Source organism: Pseudochaenichthys georgianus, chromosome 3, assembly GCF_902827115.2.
Source record: "Pseudochaenichthys georgianus chromosome 3, fPseGeo1.2, whole genome shotgun sequence".
Lineage (NCBI taxonomy): Eukaryota > Metazoa > Chordata > Actinopteri > Perciformes > Channichthyidae > Pseudochaenichthys > Pseudochaenichthys georgianus.
The window spans coordinates 16,051,010-16,073,070 of NC_047505.1; the positions used below are offsets into that span (position 1 = coordinate 16,051,010).

Genomic DNA, 22,061 nt, shown 5'->3' on the forward strand with positions numbered 1-22,061 from the left:
CATCTGAGGTTGCAGTCTGTAAATGTGCCGCACACGCAAGCAGTACAGACCCAGTTTCCCTAGGAAATGCGTCTGCTGACTCAGCCGCAAAGGCAGCTGCTCTGATTCCTCTCGCACCTCACGCACACTCATGTGTTAAAATCCCTGTCTCCTCCTTCACTGACAAAATGTCATCACTGACTTCCATGCAGCAACTAGCTACGCCAGTTGAGAAGGCTCAATGGAAGACATTTTGTCCCTCATTTCGCTAAGTTGACACATGGGTTGGATCATGTGTCAAAAGGAGGGATGTTAGAGTCTATCAATCAGGAGTGGTTCACACGGGGGTTCACAGTAACAGCTCAAAAGCACTGTGAAGCATGCCTAATCTGCATTATGCAAAATTCTGGTAGACCAGTAAAGGTTACAGGACCCGGAGCACATCCACCTCCCACCAGGCCATTTGTGCACCTAATGCTGGATTTCATTGAGCTTAGCCCATCAGAGGGTAAGAAGCACTGTCTGGTGGTGGTCGACATGTGGTCCAAATGGGTTGAAGCTTTCCCAGTAAAAGCACAGACAGCAAATGCTGTGGCAAAGGCACTACTGAGGGAAATAATTCTTAGATGGGGACTACCAGACACAATTTCTAGTGACAACGGTTCACATTTTGCTAATGAGGCCATTTCGCAGATAGGAGAATACATGGGCATGGACATCAGAAAGCATTGTGCTTATCACCCGCAGAGTGGGGGTGGGGTGGAAAGAGAGAACGGCACAATAAAAAACAAACTAGCAAAATGCTGTGCAGACACAGGTCTGTCATGGACACAAGCTCTGCCCATTGTGCTGATGTACATGCGGATGCGGAAAAGAACACGGAGTCAACTCAGCCCATTTGAAATCCTTTTTGGGGCTCCTCCACAGATTGGACTCAAGGCTCCAGGATGTCCTCTTCCCTCCACAACTTTGTGTGAGGATGCTATGTTGTCATATTGTGTTAACCTATCATCCACTTTAGCAGACATCCGACGTCAGGTAGCCGCAGCCTTGCCTAACCCTGCCACTGGTCCGCTTCACCGCCTTCAACCCGGCGATTTCGTGCTGATCAAGGATTTCCGGAGAAAGAGCTGGAAATCCAATAGTTGGCAAGGTCCCTACCAGGTGCTTCTCGTCACCCAGACAGCGGTCAAGGTCGCCGAGAGAGCTACGTGGGTCCACGCCAGCCACTGCAAGGTTGTAGTCACAGGAAAGGAGAAACGGTAGAAGCAGACGACAACAAGTGACGTGTCCAAGTCACCAACAGATGACAACAAGTGACGTGTCCTAGTCACCAACAGATGACAACAAGTGACGTGTCCAAGTCACCAACGGGAGATGACAACAAGTGACGTGTCCTAGTCACCACCAGCACCATACTTGCACTACATACACCAAAACACACTACACACAAGGTGTCACGAGCGAGTGCCAGCTGAGCGGTTCCATATGCTCTCTGGTTCCTCGTTTGTGTTATCGGTGTGCGGAGTCTGACTGTCCATGTCACGAAATCGACCGAGAGAATACACTCACACACACCATGGAACATTTCCCCCTCGTGATGAGGGCTCGTCTGGAGAGATGACAACGCAACCGTGAGCAATGTGAATACTACTGGAGAGCCTAGACACTCATAGAATGGTTCCTCTGCATACTTGCCATGATAGTTGTGTTAGGACTAGTCTTATATTTTATGTATCCAGGGTCAGCACACAGCATGTCAGCCAAAATCGAGGTATCTAAGAGGTACATGGGGAAAGGAGGGCGAACCATATGGGTCGAGGGGCTGGGGAAAGCAGGGCGAACCACATGGGTCGAGGGGCTGGTCAAGACAGGGATTGGTAACATTACTCTAAGGGATGGGGAAGATAGCACAGTGCAGTTAGACCCGTGCGACTACATGCATTGCCCCGACCCTAAGAAACTGGGGGGGGCAGATGCCTACATTTGCTATGTCGAGAGTGACAGTCACACCGCCACTCACTGCTCGGGGGGCTGGGCTTTTGTTTTATGGACCACCACGCACACCGATTGGGGTTATACCTTATGGGACGACAAAACAAACATCAAAGGGAGATTGTCTATCTCCAAGGTCAATTCATCGAGCCCCGTTATCCTGTTGCAACTACAGGCTGCCCAGATATCAGACAAGGGTTATTTTGTTGTCTGTATGTATGTATCCGGCGCCGACCCGTGTGGCACATTTTACATAGACATCGCGCCCAAAACTCAGACCCCGGAAAAGCGTAAGCAACCTTTGACGCCACTGTTGACATCCATAGGTACATCTACATTTAATCTATACATAGGCGATAACGACCATAGCAACATTGATGTGATGTCAGACCAGTAATGGGATCACCGGTAACGTCTGGTGGCACACTCTGAGATCATTCTTGCAGGCCGCAGGACAAAATGGGTCATGTTATGCATGCACCCTTTTCCCCCAGGACTCATCAATGTCCGTGCCAGTTCGTCCGCGCTCTCTGACCCAGGTTGAACACCTCTGTGCGTTTATGGCTCTGACAAGGCCCATCAAGGGTGAAGACAGCGTAACCGAGTGGCGTTATGCTAGGCAGCTTCCCCCACCATGCAGTAATCGGTCTAACTCCCCTTTGCGTGCATCCACGTTTGATACCACATACGCAAAGTACCAACCCGTCAGCCATGTGCACCCTAGTCATTTGAGAGGGATGAAACACAGCCTCTGCATCCAGAGAGTGTACCACAAAACGTCTCTTACACCACCTTATTTTTCCCTAGGAACTAATACTGGTTGTACTCGTATCCTACGGAACACATGCAGTTACGGTGCTTACAAAATCTCGTATTGTCACATATCCGGTGCCCCTGAAAGAATCCTTTCTAACGTAGCATTCCCTGATGTTAAACATATTTCCCTCCAACTGGCCTGGCCCAGTGATGCTGGGTTTAGCGCGCCACAAGATTACGTTTGGTTGTGCGGCGACAAGCTCTATCAAGTTCTGGCTCCCCTCTGGATAGGTACATGCACTCTAGTGGATTTGAATCCAGCAGTCACTGTACTCACGTCCTTAATGTACACGACACATCATTACCCAGAGTTCCAACACCCCGACCACCACAAGGTAAAAAGAGATCTGACGTCCGCTGGAGCTAAATTCATGGGTGGCCTGTTCCCATGGTGGGGTACAGTAAACAATGCCCATAAAATAGATACCTTACACGTCCGGCTAGAGAACCTCACTTACGAGACGACGCAAGGCTTCCAGGCATTGCCCCCAATTCATAATAGCCTCTAGGAACATGCTCATTCAGCACCAATTTGCTCTTGACCTTTTGTTTGCCTCAAAGGGTGGCCTGTGTCATGTGATCGGTGACTCCTGTTGCACTTACATTCCCAACGCCATCAAGAACATCACTGACACCGTGCTGCATCTCAACGACCTGTTAGCCGACATGAAAGCGGATGACATATCCAACGCAGGTGGCTGGGACTGATGGTCCTGGCTTACATCGGGCGGGTGGGAAGCATGGCTGGCTAGGATAGTTACACCCCTGGCGATCATTTTTGGCCTATTAATCAGTTGTACCTGTTTGATTATCCCAATACTGAAGAAGTGCGTTTCCAGCATGGTATCCTCAGCTTTCGTTCAGTATACTGCTATTCCATTACACGACAACCCTATGCGCCACAGTGAGATAGACCAGCTAGAATCAGAAGAGTCTGATTCCGACACTACAATATAATCATGTGTATCTCCTCTCTTATGCTTACATTATATTGGAGTCTCCACAAAAACAGCCAGTTTTCTATGATATATTTGTGATGTGTTTACTTAAACCAGCGATGGAGTGTATTCATTGATGTGTTATATCAGTCTATCCTGTCATTTGTTTTTTTTATTGATCAAGTATGATCAAAAGGGGAGAATGTAGTGGACATGTTTATTATATCCGTATATGCTTAAACCAAAAGCATCTCATTTCCTGAGATGTGCTTTCTTTCTTCCTTTCTACTCTCCTTTGGGTTTATTCCCAGGCGCTTCAAGGCCACAGAGCTGCTTTGGCTACTGGGAGACTCACACACAGTCACACAAGAACTTCCCTACTCTCAGAACCGTTATGCTATCTACAGCTCAAGGCCAGAAGATGTCTAATAACAATGTGACCGTGTGAACACAAGATTTATAACGTTCCCACTCTTTTTCTATATAAGCTCTGCTATCACATTGTACTGCGCACACTCTAGCAGACTATTCTATGCTCTGTTAGACCTGTGTCTATTTTTTATTGTATCTTATGTTATTTGAAGCTTCAAATAAATAACTAGAAAGACAAGCTCTGTCTGATTCACCATGTATTTGTTTTGATCACTTTGACTTGTACTCTCCACAGTGTTGGGTCCTAGATTTCCATAACAAGGGTCAAATACCTTAACCCAAGAGACTATCTTAATCAATACATCAAAGAACTATACAACAAAGGGACTGCCTTGGGGATTTCAAACATATCTGATTGCAGTCTAATTACTCCACTCTCAGGGCAAGGGTCAAATACCTTAACCCAAGAGACTATCTTAATCAATACATCAAAGAACTATACAACAAAGGGACTGTCTGTGGGATTTCAAACATATCTGTTTACAAGACTAATTACTCCACTCTCAGGGTCAGGGGTCAAATACCTTAACCCCAAGAGACTATCTTAATCAATACATCAAAGAACTACGCCGGGGGCCCTTCACGCCAATCTGATAACACACACATCAAATAATGGGAGGCGGGACATGGGAGGCGGGACATAGCTCATTGGCCAATGGGAGACGGACTTAGCTCATTTGCATAATTGGGGGCGTGTCCACTTGTCACTTTTTCACGCATACTAATTTGACGAAAGATACATCATTACTACTACTAAGGATGTAGTAGTAATGCAGGCTTGAAAATAATGCCGAATTGAAAATGTCTGATTGAAGCCACGATGTTAAAGAATTTTGCTTAAAAAGTGAAAGGAAATCGATTTAGCGTATTAGCTGTCTTATTAGTAGCAAAGTGAAAAAAATCAATATACACCATCAACTTGTATCAAAAAATGTATCAAGTCATTTTATGAAAAAACACTAATTGTCAAGTAATATTTTGATAGCTTTTTGTGAGTTGTTATTGATGTAACCTTTTTCTTGCATGGTACTGTGATATCTTGTCATATCGATGGCGTGCCACGGAATTTAATCAAGTGAAAGTGGCGTTGTGGTAGACTTTGTGATATCAGCAAATTGTCGTATCGTTTTCCAAAGAATCGATACAATATCTTACCGTGTTGTAACTTGGAATTCACACCCCTACTTACCAAAAGTAATGCATGCTTCACAGCAGATGTGGCCGCAGCTGCTCATGGCAAACTTCAACCCACTCCTTGTAAAGCACTGATTACAGTGGAACCAGTCCATTTTAGATTACTCCTTTGCAAACACAAGATGACAATTCACAAATGATAACTTTTCAGACATTCATTATATTAATTCATTAGTTTGTACCCCTTCTTGAGGCTGAATGGGAGCATATCAGTGCAGGCCAGTTACAAAATCTTGTGGAAAGTCTTCCAAGAGAGTTAGACACTTCTGAGAGCCTTTTTTTTTTTTTTAGTCAGTTTATTGAACATGTCAGAAACAAAAACATACAACAATAATATATGTATATATATACAGTGGGGAAAAAAAGTATTTAGTCTATTTAGTTTAGTATTTATGTTCTCCCACGTAAAAACATGAGAGAGGCCTGTAATTGTCATCCTACTGTATATCAAAATAATCAAAGGAACAGTTCAGCGCCCCACGACTTTACTGCAAACAGTTGCAACCTTGACTTTACATCAGAAAGAACAAACATTAAAGAAGTGACTAACTGCATCAATTAGGGTTAAAAAACCTGTATTCAGCTAAAACATAAACATCGCTGCAGTTATTATCCAGTGGAAAGTCCTACTGGACAAGTTAAATCAAAGTGGTTACTTTTTTTTGGCTGGGCAGTGAAGTTTTACACACCGTCTTATTTGACTTTCTCAGGACTTAAAACTGTTTTTTGGGGGCAGACCCCTTAAAGAAAAAAATATACATATACAAGCTAATCATCTTAACAGTTTATTATGCTCATCGAGTCATCCGTGAGCAGAGCATCAAGTTGGCATGCCTATTACAGCTGAATGTGGCGATTACCATTTTGTTCAGCAAAACGCCTCACAAACTGATTTAAAGCTTTAGTGCGTTTTGACTCAATGCTGAGTACAGCCAAACTTGACAGTCTCTTCTCTGTCATTGTAGACCGCAAATACCTCATTCCTTCCGTCTACTTGGATCCGAAATGCTTCTCGTTTTGCGCTGTCCCCCCGTTCAAATGAAATCGCCGGCAATCATATTTCCACGCTGCGCCAGGGCCGGGGGAGGGGTTACAAGGCTTGCGTCTTGTGCTGCATTCACAACTTTTTTTTTTTTTCACGTGCCACCCCGTAGAACCGCCACTGGTCCCAGATATATAAAAAACATGTCTATGAAGTGTTTTGCTAAAAATACCAAAAAGATCACCCATTCTAGCCATGCCTCTGCTCATACCCCTCTAATTCAGCCCTGTTAGAGAAGTGCTGATTCCGGGTCTGGGTTAGGGAGCTGAGACGAGAGCTCATGCAGGAGAATTCTACCCAGATACTCAGCTAAACAGTGTATTATGTACCACAAGGTGAGTTCCTTTTTATATCCTGCTTTTTTACACATACTCTCTCCAGTACAGCGTTAGCTCTCAGTGTTAGCGATGCTTGCTAATGTAAACACAGACCATATGATGTCCAAAACATGTTGCGTTTCTGATAGCAACGTCTCTGATAGGGCCATGGGCGTAAAGCCAGCCCACATTTCGGCAGCAAATCTGGATCAGCTCCGTTGTGCCCCTGTTTTTAGAGGTTTGGGTACCGAGGAAAAGAGAGGGTTTTATTTTCTGACATTTTGTGAGTTCCCTTACACCAGGGGTGCCCACACTTTGTTGGCTGGTGAGTTACTTTTGAAATGACCAGCTCACCGAGGTCTACCAACCAAAAATAAAATCCCAAATTGCAAGGGTTGCTGAATAACACGTTTTATTTATACATGGGATAACTACAATAGGGCTGCAACAAATGACTAATTTGATAATCGATGAATCTATCGATTAATGAAACGATTAATCGACTATTCGGACTATTACTGTATGCCTTGCACAATTTCTCAAGCCCTCTTATTTAGCCATTAACTTTTAGATTTAGCTTGAGGTTGTTTTAGGCATGTAGAAACTAACAATGAAGACAATAAAGATGAATACTTGATTCAAAAATACATATATTATTAAATTAACTTAACAAATTGTGAACAAAATTAACATTTTTGGAATTGGAAGTCGCTGTCATATGCCTTGTGAACACTCCGATAATGCATCTCCACGTTACCTTTCTTTGGCAGATCGACGCTTGCTTTACAAATAAGGCAAATAACCTTTGAATGTGACATCACAAAAAAATATTCTTCCTCCCATTCTGGGTGGAAGTGGTATGTCTTTAGCTTTTTGCTCGGTCCCGCACTAATTTTGTTGTTTGTCTCTTGTTTGTCTCTTTAACTTAATTTGAGTTTTCCCGGCACTTGACTGATTTTGTATCGCTTTGCATTCTGGGTTAACAGACTGGAAAGCGATAGGTCGCTTTTTCTGCCAATCAAGTAAACTCCTGAATTAAGTGGCAGGGAGAACAAGGGAGGAGGGATCAAAACCTGTTTTGTCTATTTTAACGGAGCTGGATTTTTTTTTATGAATGACTCGCGATCTACCAGCATTGCCCCCGCGGTCAACCGGGGGGACGTACTCGGCACCTCTGCCTTACACAAACAAATTCTGAAATATCAGCACAGCATCGTATCCAAAATATCACAAAAAAGTAATCATAGTATGAAAAACTGCGTTGTGTAGTAAATATCAAAAGTATAGTGTATCAAAAATGTATGCAACAAATGCGTTTGTGAAAGGATGTCATATGATGAGTCCGTAGGTCCTCATGTTAAACCTCAGGATTTCCCGACTTTCACTATATAGTAGCCTACACATAGTATGTCACAAATATGATAAAATATGACAAATTGTGATAATGTTGTATGTCAGTTTTTTAAGTATAGTATAGTCTTTTAAAAAGAAATGTAACACAAGTAATTTTGTTGAAATGACATTTAAACAATATTTCATGTGAAGAACAGGCATATTGTTGTTGTTGAAAATAAATAAATATACGAATATATTAAAACATAATTGTTGTGTTGAAGAACTGCATGAACCTGCTGTTTATTGACATGAATGTAATCAATTAAATCCACACAAACATTATATATATAAAAAAGCAAACACAGTGATGATATTTTTTTAAATGTCTTTATTTAAGCTAAATTCATTCAGAAAACTCAAGCAGAAACTAAGACGTCCACCTGAGCTCCGGGTCTCTATGGGGTCATAGCTGCTGTTGTATCCGAGGGAAGGCGCCTCCTGTCCGGGCTGACCGACCATCAGTCACCAGCCGCTCACTTCCTGCGGCGGGAGGCAGCTCCCTTTTCGCTGCTGCAAAGCGCAAAGAGCAGAAACAGAGTCAGATGTGTGCAGTGATCCTCTTATGGTGGGTGTAATTATAGATGGATACCCATTTCATAACATAGCAAACGGGTGGGATACAAACAAACTACTGGAACAATTTCTTGAAGCTACATTGCCCCCTGGTGTTTAAACAAGCTAGTTACAACAATATACCTAAACAGTTGTTAACTATGTTATCAAAAATGAAATCTGAAGTCAAACCAATCATAAAAGTTAGCCAAATGTTGTATTAGGTTGTGGAGTCTAACTAAATAGAAGTATTGTACTTCAGTAACAGTTATGAGTTTTAAAGTAACCAATTGACTATTGGCAATATTCAAATGCACTTGACAGGACAGAAATCTCTATCTTTCAGAAATACTATCAGTCTGTGTTGAACTGTGTGCAGAGTTCATTTGATTGTCTGAGGGCTTTACTGTTTCTGCAGCTCATCAATGCAGTTCCTGAGAGAGATCACCTGGAAGACAAACAGTAGTGTTTAAAGCAGAAATATCAGGGAAATGACTTTCACACCTCGAGAACTTTGATATTATCTGTTTTGAGCTGCAACATGCAGCTGTTTCCACACTAAATGACCACCAATTGAACACAGTCCACAGTTTTTAAGTGAATCCTGTTTACCTAAAAATAAGTATAGGGAGAGAAGTTTGGTCCGATTTTTGAAGATTGACTAGTTTTTAACTATTCATGGTATCATTGTTCAAATGACTTAAAATAATTATGTGTTAAACCTCAATTACTGTAGAAAGCCCTTTTCATACAAACATAAATACTGACTTGATCATAATAAATGTCAACCAAAGCAATGGAGGAATAACAAAGGGAGGATTCTGACCTATCAACATGTATCAGTGAGCGTGACAACACCCTTTTTATTTATTTAAGAAGTGCTGAAGTCTTGCTTATGTTTTTAGTAACCAAAACTAAATTCAACGTATGTATCTAGAAATCTGAAAAAGGTATTTACTTCTTCGACAGATACAGTATGCTCCATGAAATCAATGTAAACGTTTTCAATTGTAGTCTTTGATGTGTGAACAAACTAATACACCATTTGCTCACTGACCTCATATCTCTGTCTCTTGAGCCTCTCACAGTGGTCGTATTTAATGGTCTCCAGGTCGTGCAGCCACTCCCACAGCTCCTTCGCCTTATCCCTGACAAACACAAATCAAAAGTTCAATAAACAAAGTTTAACAGCAGCTGGAAGTGATATGTTGCCTCATGCAAGTGAATCTGGGGTGATCTTAAATATGACTTTTCTATTTTCTGATTCTGTTGTTGTTTTGCACAGATAAAACATTATTATCTTAAAGGGATTACACTAAAAAGTCCAAAGTCTGTTTGCGATGCATAATACCTTGAATACATTATTATCTAATCAGCAAACAGTAATTAGTACCAAGGCTTAAGTAATACTTAATCATATGACTATTCTCTCTCAAACCTCAGTCGCTTTGGATAAAAGCGTCAGCTAAATGCAATGTAATAATGTAATAATAATTAGTTTTCTCTTTCTTTAATATAGTACACTGTATTCTTCTACATTGTAAAATGTATTTTTTTTTAAGTCTTCAAGGTGTGTATATTTTATTAATGGATTTAGTTCTAGAGATTTAACAAACATATTGATGGGACATTCTGATTAATTAAAGCCTATATTTGATTACAGTTTGGCACCATTAAAGGGACAGTTCAACCCAAAATCAGAAATAGAGATTTATGCAGATGGATGCTTCTGACAAATAGACATGAACAGCGCGTAGCTTTTTGTGTACAAAGAGGGGTGTATTGTTTATTGGTTGACACTAAATGAAGATACATTTACAGCAACTAACCAAATCACTTTTTCTTTCAGGAATGTGAAGGTTTTGTGTTGTGAAGATTTAATTGAAACATTTGAATGATGATTGTGCATCAGTGATCAATGGTGTCACTGCTGTATTCTTTAGACTGTGACTGTGTGTTACCCCAGATCTGCATCGCTGAAATCATCATCAACTTCAAGAGGTTTGCATCTCTCAGCCATGATCTTTTTCTTCTTTTCTCTTTCAGTCTGCTTCTTGCCTCTCTTCCCTTCAATCTAAAACAAACAACAACCAACATTTTGTATGACGTTAAAGCAACAGTTTCAAAATAAAACAAAACACAAATAAAGGAATACAAAATGACCTTCTGCAGGTGGCTGCTGTAGCCTGATCCCATGCTGCTCAGCACGTTCTTCTTCTTGGCGTCCTCCTCCATCTTCCTGTGGACGTCTGCCTCCTCCCTTTTCTGACGCTCAGCCTTTAAGATTAAGTGTAAAATATGACAGTTAGACAGCTTGACAAATGGAAGGAAAACCACTTAGTTATGAACTGGTTTTAATGTTTCTAGATGCCCCAATCAGTTTAAAAGTAACTTAACAGTGCCTGAGCATCTTGTTTTTTGCTGGCATCCAGTCATTCAACACATCACTTGGTTGCAGTGATGAAAAAATGTATTCGGTACACTCTGACATAACTGCTAGTTGTGACGTATAGGCAAAAATATAGATCGGTCAAAAGCTCGTACTGTAAATAACAAATGATGGGAACTTGTGAAGCTGAATCTATTTGAACAGATTAGAAGAATTAAGAGGTCAGGAACACATACCTCTCGCCTGGCCTGCCTCTCTTTATCCTTCTCAGAACGAATCCTCTGCTGCTCAGCTCGCTCTGCGCGACGCTTCTCCTGAAAACGCAAATTAAAATACAATGCTGCAAAGCTGTGTAATAATTGAGCCAAAGTTGTAGTAGTCTGGTTTATTTCTACATATCTGCAGTGATCCTTATGAATCATACTGAAAGCAGGCCTACAGTATGAATAGAAATTATGCTTTTAATAATTATTGCATGTGAAATGCATGGTTTTTTTTCAGGTACAATCTCACAATTCTGTCTTTGAGTCCCAGGAGCTCCTCCTCCTCCTTCTTCCTGGACTCAAAGTGAGCGTCGATCAGCGACTGCAGCTCATACAGGTCCTTGTTTTGGTGTTTCTTCTGGATGTCTTGTACGAGGCAAACAGGAAATGGCAGTTATTAACGGACAGGACAGAGGTTGTTGGCTCCAAACCCACAAATGTGTACCCAGCCTTTGAAAGTGAAACAGTTATAAGACAGGGAAAGAGATAATACATGCACATGTTCATTCATTGTGCTTACAATGGTCTAATTAAATACAAACAAAAACACCAGTAAGAAAAGCATATACAGTAACTTGCTGTTGCTGCCCTAATGCCACTTGTAAAATATTGTTTTACTGAAAAATATTTGGTAACTGTTCACATTTCTATAGCAGCTTTAATCTAAATTGTAGTTTTTAAGTCTTTTATTTTTAAGTCTAGAATTACTGTTTGACCTTTGTTGTTGCTTGTTTTTAATTACGCTCTGTAAGGTGTCCTTGAAAGCTTTGAAAGGCGCCCATAAATAAAATGCATTATTATTATTAAATGGCTTCACACAACACTACTGTATAACATGCTAGTAGGAGATTATTGGTTTAAATGACTTGCATCAAAGTCCACTTTCTCGCCATCTGGGATCTTGGGAGCAGCGGGTCTGTTGAAGGGAAATAAGAACAAGAAGAAGTAACTTCAATCTGCCAGCAATGTAACACATAATGGATTTCATGAAGGGAAATACATGGACTTACTTGAACTTTGGCTTCTCCTCTATTTTGTTTTTTTCAGGAACAGTGAGAAAAAACAGATATCACACTGTTAGAAATATGATTTTGGTGAGAGATTAATATTCTGCTGGTTAATCAGGGGGAGATCCATGTGAACAAGCTGAGTTACATCTGTTTCACATCTCCAGTAGATAACAGTCGTTTGAGTGGTCAGTGGTCCAATTCCTGTGTGTTAGCCTCTGTTGTAACTGTGTTTCTATAGGTAAATACACATCTGAGTTGACATATATGACATGTGGGGTTCCTCAAGGCTCCATCTTGGGGCCTCTTCTCTTTAACATATACATGCTACCACTGGCTCAGATAATGAAGAACAACAAAATAAGTTACCATAGCTATGCAGATGACACACAAATGTACGTAACAATTTCACCAGGAGACTATGCTCCAATTCAAACACTGAGTAAGTGCATTGAACAAATCAATGACTGGATGTGTCAGAACTTTCTCCAATTAAACAAAGATAAAACTGAGGTAATGGTTTTTGGAGCCAAGTCAGAACGTATAAAAGTTAGCGCTGAGCTTCAGTGTGCAATGTTCAAAACAACAGATAAAGCCAGAAATCTAGGTATAGTCATGGACTCTGACCTGAGTTTCAACAGTCACATTAAAACAGTTACTAAATCAGCCTCCTATCACCTAAAGAATATATCTAGGATTAAAAGACTAATGTCACTGCAGGATTTGGAAAAACTTGTCCATGCCTTTATCTTCAGTAGACTCGACTACTGCAATGGTGTCTTCACAGGTCTCACTAAAAAATCTATTCGAAAGCTGCAGCTGATTCAAAACGCCGCTGCTCGAGTCCTCACTAACACTAAGAAAGTGGATCACATCATTCCAGTTCTGAAGTATTTACACTGGCTTCCTGTGTGTCAAAGAATAGATTTCAAAATATTGCTGCTGGTTTATAAAGCACTGAATGGTTTAGGCCCAAAATACATTACTGACCTCCTGCTAAATTATGAACCATCCAGATCTCTCAGGTCTTCGGGGACTGGTCAGCTTTCTGTCCCCAGAGTCAGAACTAAACATGGTAAAGCAGCGTTCAGTTATTATGCTCCAAATATCTGGAACAAACTCCCAGAAACCTGCAGGTCCGCTGCAACTCTTATTACTTTTAAATCCAGGCTGAAGACTTTTCTTTTTGTCGCTGCTTTTAATTGAGCTATTCATATCTTAAACTGCACTGTAACTTTTATCCATTTATTTTTCCTTTTCATGTTTATTTTATTAGCTTTTCTTTTTTAATGCTTAATACCTTTCATTTTTTGTAAAGCACTTTGAATTGCCTTGTGTTGAAAAGTGCTATATAAATACACTTGTCTTGCCTTGTAAGTAATGTCAGTCCACAGATTGTTCCTTTATTTTGAGTTAATATATTGTGCATTAGTGTGTCAATCAAACCAATAGAATCAGAGACATTTGAGGTGCTAATCAGGATCAGTACGGCGTGTGTCATACATCACCACATGAACTATTTAAGGGTTTATTTTCTGAACATCATCGCACACCTTTCACAACAGGGAGTTTGACAGTGTAATTACTGTTAATTGATGTGCAAAGAAAACACAGATGGGATTGTAACAGAAACAAATAACTAAGTTTGTGATTAGCTTTTTGCTATGGGACCCTCACACTATAAAAAGACAACAGACAACACAGGAGGAAAAACGCAAGCAAGCAACAGCGACTCAGCAGGAAATACAAACAACCATCTTGATCGCCCTCGTCATCTGGCAGAAGACATTCATGCAAAAAAGAGAAGACGCAGACATGAGCAGTGGGGCCCGTAACCATGACAACATTTCTGAATCCTCTACCCTGATCCCCCACGCCGCTAAAACAAACTGACACTTTCTGGCTTCCGCTAAAGGAAGATCAGTGAAACAATCTTTATATGTTCATGTGCAGAAGGTGAGAAAGGACAGAAGAACGTTAGGGCCAGGCATATAGGAAAAAGACAAGTTGGACCTTTAGTTTGCATTATGAGAATGAAGTCGAAAATAAAATGATATGAAGTTGAAATGTTGAGCATAAAAAAAATCAAAATATTAAAGTTAGAATGTTGAGGGAAAGAACATAAACATGTATAGAATAAAGTAAATATTTAAAGAATAAAGTAGAAATCTCTGCTCCAATGAAGAGGACAAAGCCATAAAGAATGACTAACTTTGGGAAAGAAGTTGAAATGTCTAGAATATAACAAACCAAGAGAGCGTTACAGAAAGTTTGACTTTCGAAGCATTTCGATGATATTCTCTTCGTTTCATCTTCATTCTCAACTTTCTTAGACTACAATATTCTTGTTCCCATGTGTGTTCCCCCTCATAGTCTTCTGTGGTGAAAGAGTCCTCTGCAGACAGGGAAACAGAAACAGGTCTAATCGACGAACAGAGAATACAAATCCACATACCTTCCTCTTCATAGGCGTCTGCATGCAGCAAGCGTCCAAAGCAAGAGCAAAAACAAAAGAATCATTCGTGGTGGGACTGGTCAAGCCTGCTCCTGTCCGCTCTACATTGCAGAGCTTATGCAGCACCTTTAACCTGGCAGCCACTGCAGGAGTACCATGACAGTGGGTTTTTAAACCGGGATCTCCAGAGCAGCGAAGTCTGGGCATTATATCAGCCAGTGTACAGCGAGGCCTGGGACTTCTGCAATTGCTCCATTTGTTTGAAGGTGTCTTCACAGATCATTCAAGCATTTCAACAAACAAAACTTCCATGTAAGAATTCAATAGTGATGACAAATGCTTTTCATTGCAACACCCCAATGCTTTAGAGCAGTTTGCCAGACTCACTCTTCATCATGGAAATAAATATGCTAAACATGGACTGAACAGAGGCAAAGAAGAACAACTTTTACATGACTGAAATTACCCATCATGCTTCCTGTTACAGCCTTAAAGATGAGCTTTTCCAAAATGTAAATATCGGCAAAAGAACAAAACAAACCATTTATTGCATATTGCAACCAGATGTGTGCATCCTTGTTTTAGCCAGAAATTAGGTCATCATGACTCAGTAATACAGCTTAGTTTAAACCATTTCACACAAGTCAAACTTAATAATTTGAGAACTTCAATTAAGTTGTTCAGATACATTATTTTATTAGCAACATACAATCTGAAATGCAAAGAGACAGGCTCTCACTAAGCTTACGAAACAATAAAAACCAAATTCAGATTGAAGAAACCAGTCAGCGAAATGGATCCATTCCTGTTGGGAGAACAAAGTTTAAAGTAGCCGTTCAAAATAAATGAATATTGAAATATGAAACCCTTACCTTCAGGAATTCACATCTGTGATGGTAAATGGCCCAATGACTGCTTTTTGTACCATTCCATGTTTCTCTGCAAACATATATATTTTAGTACAAGTCAACAAATCAAGTGTAATATAGCAGAAGTTGTGTACATACCTGACGCAACACTCCTCTGCCTCCTTGACTTGCATTTCGATTCACAGCAGTCACAAAGATTGCTCTGGGCCAAGTTGTCCAGCAACTCCCAACTGAGTTCATGAAGATTGGATGAAAAGATAATTAAAATGCATCTCATACTCTTCTTAGTATGTATGCTGCGTGTATTTTGTTGTGATGTTTTGTTTTTGTTTTGATGGCAGGAGAAGCAGATTTATCTCATTGTACATGTATAATGACATTAAACTATTCTATTCCAAATAAAGTCTCCACGAAGTTTGAACAGTTACGAATGGGATCCATCTGTATCTTCAGTAGACTGGGCTAAAGCTGAATAAGTCATCTCATGTAAAACAAATTAACCTACAATTCAAATTCTGATATATTGAAGTCATATTTTTACCCATGCCCTTTGACAAAGTGGCAGGCTTTCTTAGTGCTGTCAAGACCATTGGGATCCCAAGCCAAAAGTTTGCAGTGGATAAAGACCTGTTGAGTAGAGGGGAAAATATAGGAGTCATAAATTAATCTCAGTTTCCACAATCAAACCTTGCATCTGAACAAAAATGTACAATTTAGAAGGCCAAGTTACCTCTTCTCCCATAGCAAACTTAAAGGCCTGAAGTGATAGGCGCATCTCCGATGACTTTTGCCTAGGTTCAAATTTTGATTGTGACAACACACTTTCCAAAAGACATCTGTTGGGTTAAAGAAAATTAATTAGCATATTACCAAAACACATTTTTTAAGTCAATGCTTATTGCCATTAGAGTACCCTTTATTGGAGATTATAGGGTACATGGTGCTTTCAGGGTGCAGCTCTGGTGTGGTAGCTGCTACACATTCCTCAAGAAGCAGCAGCAAGGGCTGATGGGTCTTCTGCACCACACTAGCCATGATGGGGATGATGGAGCCCAGAAGATAGCGTGTACATTCAGCGGGGCCTGAGAAGTCGTCTAGGGCAGTAAAAAGGAAAAGAGTCATTAAGTTACAAAAGTCAGGGAGAGCTGCCGTTTGTAGAGAGTTTCACATGTTGTTTACCCACCATTCATAAGGCCAATGGTAAACTGCAGATCTCCTAGACCGTAGGTTTTAAACACCGGGTCATAGATCTGCTGGCTGGAATACCAGTCTTTGGGCCTGCACAAAATAAAGCAGAATGTGTACAGAAAATGCTGCCAAGTGAAACTGAAAACATATAAGCGCGAGCCTGTGTACTCACATTTAATTAAAGCTCATTATTAAATGTTACTCCTATGGTAACATCAATGTTTATCTATACAGCCCAATATCACAAATGTTACATTTGTCTCAGTGGACTTCACAGTTTGTACAGAATATCAGTATGACAATACAAAGTCATAAAAGACAGTCGAAAATAAGTACATATTAACTACTTCCTCCAAAATACTAAAAACAAGAGTCCTGATACTTAAATGTGTGATGTCCATTTAAAACTATGGGAGCAACTCAATGGACAATGAATTGGGAAAACTGACGACACAGAATGCACATTGGGGAATGTTCTCAGTAAATTGGTAGATTTTTTTGTTGAGAATACTCAACCCATTCATTGTCTATGTAGCAGCTTCAGGCTTTATAACTGATGACAACAAGTTTGTGACGGACTTCCATGGTGGATGGCTTTGAGGGAGAAGCTTATTATCAAATTGAACTTTCCCAGGCCATGGAAATGCCACATTGGAATAGTTAGTGAAGGGTCACCCTTTAGCACCTTATGTTGTAGTTGGTATGAACACTAACCTCTCATATGCACAGACAACTGGGTGAGTGAAGGCCAAATTGTAAGAATCATCAGAAGCAGCGTAGGTCAGATCATTGCTGTACAGCAGCACATCCCCGGTGACCTGTTAGAGAGACAAAGATCCCCCTGAGAGAGCTGTAGGAAATATAGCAGACTCACAGCTTGCAGGTTTAAAATATATATATACACACATACCAGTATCCTAAAGTTACAGTCAGTGAGATCCACATAGAAGTAGGCCTCTCCTGCTGAGAAGCTGGTTGGGAAACAGCTACCCAGACGGAGAAGCGACGTGTCGGCCTGGGGTCGGCTTTCTGTCCACATCAGCGTCACAAAATCTGGCCCACAGTCCACTTTCATGTCTGCAACAAAAATAAATTAGCTTTAGACTCAACTATTTGAGTCAAGGATAATAACATGATTTTAATTGTTTCCAGTCTTACCTGCATATACCGCCATGGCAGCTGCCAAGCTCAGAAGCAGTGCACCTTGACAAAATGAAACCATCATGACTGCATGCTTGCTACTGTCACAGTGCATGTTCTTATACCTTGTTCCTGAGAGGCATCAATCAAGATGACGTCTTTCACCTGGTGCCTGTCAGCAGGCCCAGCTGCAGCAGCCGGCACACTGATTACAGCATGGGGAACATCCAATCACATTAGTCCTTACACCCAATTCATTTTCATTCAGCTTCATCAGCAGCACAAAATTACCATTTGTTAATCAATTTATTATCCTGTCTGACTACCTTCAATTCTTATTTAAAACACTTTAAGGATGATAGTGCATTGGTTGTCTTCCTGAGGTTTTGATTTAGTTTTGCTGCTATATATATTAACAATATATGTATACGTTGGGATTCTTTGTTCAACGTCAAGTCATGCAAGAAAAAGGTTTTCTTTGAGAATTAAAAGGCGAGTCATTTCTAAACAAATCATTTGGGGGAAGGTAGTATTCCTTTATCAGATGTCCTGTATTGAAATGTGTTATTTTTATATCTGAAATGTTTCAGTTAGTATTCAGTGTGAGAAAATATCCACACACATCTGAATATTAGAGTTGGTGCTATGATGTAATCTTTTAACTGGATAAACAGGTGCCATGCAGGCCATCCCTATTGATTTTATATTCATGGCCAGAAAGTAAACTATGCTACATTCAACTGCAGGCATTAGTGCCCAGAAAATAAATTCAGATCAGAATTGTCTTTTCAAATGAAGCTCAACATAAACAATTGCCATAGTTGTAATACCAGACAGATCACTAATAGCTTTTGAATCTGGTGGTGTTTATAATGTCAGAATTTATATCATGTGCAGAGCTCAATGTAAAATGGAAAGTGAAAGAAATTCAGGGCTATACTCCAACTCATATGGCCATTACAATTTGTCTGAGGACTTAAAGGTTACATTTTAATTGACAGAACTTGACAGTATCTTTCAATGACAAAAGTCACACATAATTAGTCAAATTCTACTGATAAGACAGATAGACACAGTTGAGGAGTTAACAACAGTTTTATTTATACAGAGATTATAGACAACTTTAATCTGCATATGGATGTCGTCCATCACTGGGCCCTCTGTTCAGTCTCCCCAATCCTAGACTGGACTTCCTGTTGAGAAAATGTTTAGCAACGTTAGTCTTATGGCAAGTTTTGAACAAAACGTCAAGACAAATACCATAAATAAATACTCATTAATCTTGGTCAGCAATGGAAACATCTGATGCATTGTGGGTATTTTGTTGCGATGGATCCATTATGATCAGGGGTCCTAACACAGAAGTGTGCCGGAAGCCGTTGGATTCTGAGGTGGAAAAAAATATATAACTTCAAATTGAAAAAGACTATACTAGATCAAAAATCATACAAGTTGGCATAAGAGCGATACCCCATTCGTCTCCTCTCTTTGAGCGGGTGTTGCAGGTCCTAGAACAGCAGTCACAAATGGAGCTCTGCATGGGGTCATCCAGGAGTTCCCATCTGAGGAAGCAACAACAGTAAAGGCTCAAACACATCAGCATGGCTTTAAAAAAATAAAATAAATATCAAGTTAATAACATTTGCTAAAAAGGACCAAAAGATACATTTCCATCTACAGTGCAGAAAAAAAGTGAACAGAAAAGTTATGGGTGTTTTTTTTTTTTTTAAATGTAGGCCCATCTCATTAGTTTGGCTAATCATTTGAGTGCCACTCCTTTTAAAACTAATATTGTTATTCTTAGATATTTTACAATTTGTCACGATTGTTGTCTATACTTTGTTAGAGATCATTTGTTATAGATACATAAAAAGCACAATACTTATCAAAGTACATGCATTAATCTACTTCAAGTTGGATAGGTTATGCTAAAGTAAGCTAGCCGCCTTGGCTAATGGTGCATACTTGTTGCACATGGCATCAGTTGCATTCATTCTATTAAACTTCTGGCAAGAACATGTTCACATACTTCCAACATATCAAACTCTGCCCTTACCGCTCATTTTCCTTTACATAGTGGCACGCTTTCTTGCTTTCACTTAGAACTTCAGGATCCCATGCGAGCAGTTTGCAGTGAATGTACACCTGAGGAGCAGATGAAACATACATTTTAGCTAGGAACCAAATATTCTTGAGAGCACTTTCCATTTACACCCTCACCTCCTCGCCAAGACCAAACTTGAAGGACTGCAGGTAGAGGGTGATTGCAGAGGAGTGGTACCGCTGGAGAAACCTGGAGTTTCCGTTCTCACTGTCCAAGAGACACCTGAAGACATTCAGATAAGCAATAAGGACTAAACTCCAGAAAACAATTAAACAAATCAGAGACTGGATCTCACCCCTTATTTGTAATGATGGGGTACACATTGCTGTTAGCCTGCAGCTCAGGCGTAGTGGCTGCCACACATTCCTCCATGAGCAGCAGCAATGGCTGATGGGACTCCTGCGCCACTGTTGCCCATATTGGCATGAAGGAGCCCAGGGGGATGACATTTGTCTCCGCTACCGCTGTTATTCCTTCTGTAACGGGAAAAGTAAAAAACTGCTTAGTGTGCGTTTTCAGAGTGTTTTGCCTTTGGGAGCATGAGCCCTCACCATTTAGGAGCAGCATGTGGAACTTCAGACCTCCCCGGCCTTCGGCAACACCTGACCCCGCGTTTAGGAAAGGAGGAATCCACCCCTTAGGTCTGAAATATATTAACAACATTTATCCCATATATCAGCTTTAAAGTTGAATTTAAATAAGAACAAAACTATACCTTGGATAAACACACTCGATGGGATACACATAAGATGCAGGACTCGACCTTGGTTGGGGCCTGAAAGTCAACTCATTTTTGTAGAGGAGCTTTTTCCCTTTCATCTGAAGAATTAAAAAAAGCTCATTATGACATTAATAAGGCTGAGAGATATTTTGGTGAAACATGGCAGTTACATTACCAGTCTTTTAAAATTGCAGTCATCTAGTTTGTAGTTAAACTCAGCGTTCCCCTCTCCGCTGGGCAGAACATTAAACCGGGATGCCATGCAGTTTCCGAGGAAGTGACGAGCTGCAAATGGCACCAGCATCGGATGGATCCTCCATGTGATGCTTATGGAGTCTTTTTCACAGTTTACTTTGATTTCTGCAAACAAATCATTATTATATATTTCCCCATACATTCCCCAACAAAAGCAGATGTTTACATGCATGTGCTAAGAATACCTGCATTAGCAACAGTTGTTGCAAAAAGCGCCACGACTATCACACCTAGGTAGAGTTGAGTCCCCATGACTTAATGATCGAAATCACACAGGAAGTGACACCATTTGTAGACTAGCTGCCAAATTAGCTGAACGAGCAACACCTGTGTGCAGGGCAGCACTTGGTCCTCTGTCTACTTATACTGGGGTGTAATTTCACATACTTGCAATTTCATTGTAGAGTTTTCATTTGGATAATATCTAGAACAATTATTCAAGTACATTTTTATTTATCTGCCTAATTGCTAGTGATGGCAAAATGAAGCTTTGAATGAAGCATCGAACCACTTGGACAATTGTGTCGGAAATAGGTTCATTTCTCGAAGCTTCAGTTACAGCGACCTCTCCTGGCGAAGTGCAAGGCTGCATTGGGTTTAACGTATCTTTGCCTTGAAAAATATTCAATGCACACACACACTAAGACTGAATATCATGTTCTATTTGCAATTAAAGATTGATAATTGTGTGTATTGGGTTATTGAGAAGAGACTAGAGAGTGTTGGACATTTTGTTGGGAGGAGAGGGCCTTTTATCAGTTATTAAAGTTGAAAAGCAATGATTAAAATACATCCATTCCGGGCTTTGAACCAGCTGCGGGGAGGACATCTCCGCATTTGGGCCGCCGGCTCGACCCACTGGGCTATCTACTCCTTGAAATATTGAACTGTTTTTATATTACTGATAATTGTCTTTTTGTTCACAACTTCTCCACATTTCGAAGTGTTTCCCGAGCCAAAACGACCTATCTTTCTTCCTGGTTTGCTCTATAATGATACAATTCAAATGC

The 22,061-nt window shown here is 40.4% G+C and overlaps 3 protein-coding genes and 1 long non-coding RNA gene across 4 annotated transcripts; all 4 read right to left on the reverse strand.

Annotated features, from left to right (window-relative positions):
* Nucleotides 1-9,063: 9,063 nt before the first annotated feature.
* Nucleotides 9,064-12,149, reverse strand: LOC117442039 (troponin T, fast skeletal muscle isoforms-like). Its single transcript, XM_034078034.1, has 7 exons — nucleotides 12,140-12,149; nucleotides 11,563-11,678; nucleotides 11,286-11,363; nucleotides 10,824-10,937; nucleotides 10,622-10,734; nucleotides 9,718-9,808; nucleotides 9,064-9,108 (listed from the first exon to the last, which is right to left on the reverse strand). The coding sequence occupies exons 1-7, from the start codon at nucleotides 12,147-12,149 to the stop codon at nucleotides 9,064-9,066; spliced, it is 567 nt and encodes a 188-aa protein (XP_033933925.1).
* A 32-nt stretch (nucleotides 12,150-12,181) lies between these two features.
* Nucleotides 12,182-14,802, reverse strand: LOC117463366 (uncharacterized). The gene is made up of 4 exons (XR_004553905.1): nucleotides 14,775-14,802; nucleotides 14,074-14,094; nucleotides 12,323-12,341; nucleotides 12,182-12,228 (listed from the first exon to the last, which is right to left on the reverse strand). It is a non-coding gene; the product is annotated as an uncharacterized lncRNA (long non-coding RNA).
* Nucleotides 14,803-15,445: 643 nt separating this feature from the next.
* LOC117463339 (zona pellucida sperm-binding protein 3-like) lies at nucleotides 15,446-18,086 on the reverse strand. The gene is made up of 10 exons (XM_034105539.2): nucleotides 17,990-18,086; nucleotides 17,742-17,908; nucleotides 17,546-17,649; nucleotides 16,827-16,921; nucleotides 16,557-16,737; nucleotides 16,374-16,479; nucleotides 16,185-16,270; nucleotides 15,782-15,873; nucleotides 15,647-15,713; nucleotides 15,446-15,579 (listed from the first exon to the last, which is right to left on the reverse strand). The coding sequence occupies exons 1-9, from the start codon at nucleotides 18,084-18,086 to the stop codon at nucleotides 15,649-15,651; spliced, it is 993 nt and encodes a 330-aa protein (XP_033961430.1). The 3' UTR covers nucleotides 15,446-15,579; nucleotides 15,647-15,648.
* Nucleotides 18,087-19,047: 961 nt separating this feature from the next.
* Nucleotides 19,048-21,319, reverse strand: LOC117463329 (zona pellucida sperm-binding protein 3-like). Its single transcript, XM_034105523.2, has 10 exons — nucleotides 21,237-21,319; nucleotides 20,972-21,156; nucleotides 20,791-20,894; nucleotides 20,627-20,718; nucleotides 20,371-20,551; nucleotides 20,192-20,297; nucleotides 20,028-20,116; nucleotides 19,442-19,533; nucleotides 19,245-19,357; nucleotides 19,048-19,164 (listed from the first exon to the last, which is right to left on the reverse strand). The coding sequence occupies exons 1-9, from the start codon at nucleotides 21,301-21,303 to the stop codon at nucleotides 19,248-19,250; spliced, it is 1,026 nt and encodes a 341-aa protein (XP_033961414.1). The 5' UTR covers nucleotides 21,304-21,319; the 3' UTR covers nucleotides 19,048-19,164; nucleotides 19,245-19,247.
* Nucleotides 21,320-22,061: the final 742 nt, after the last annotated feature.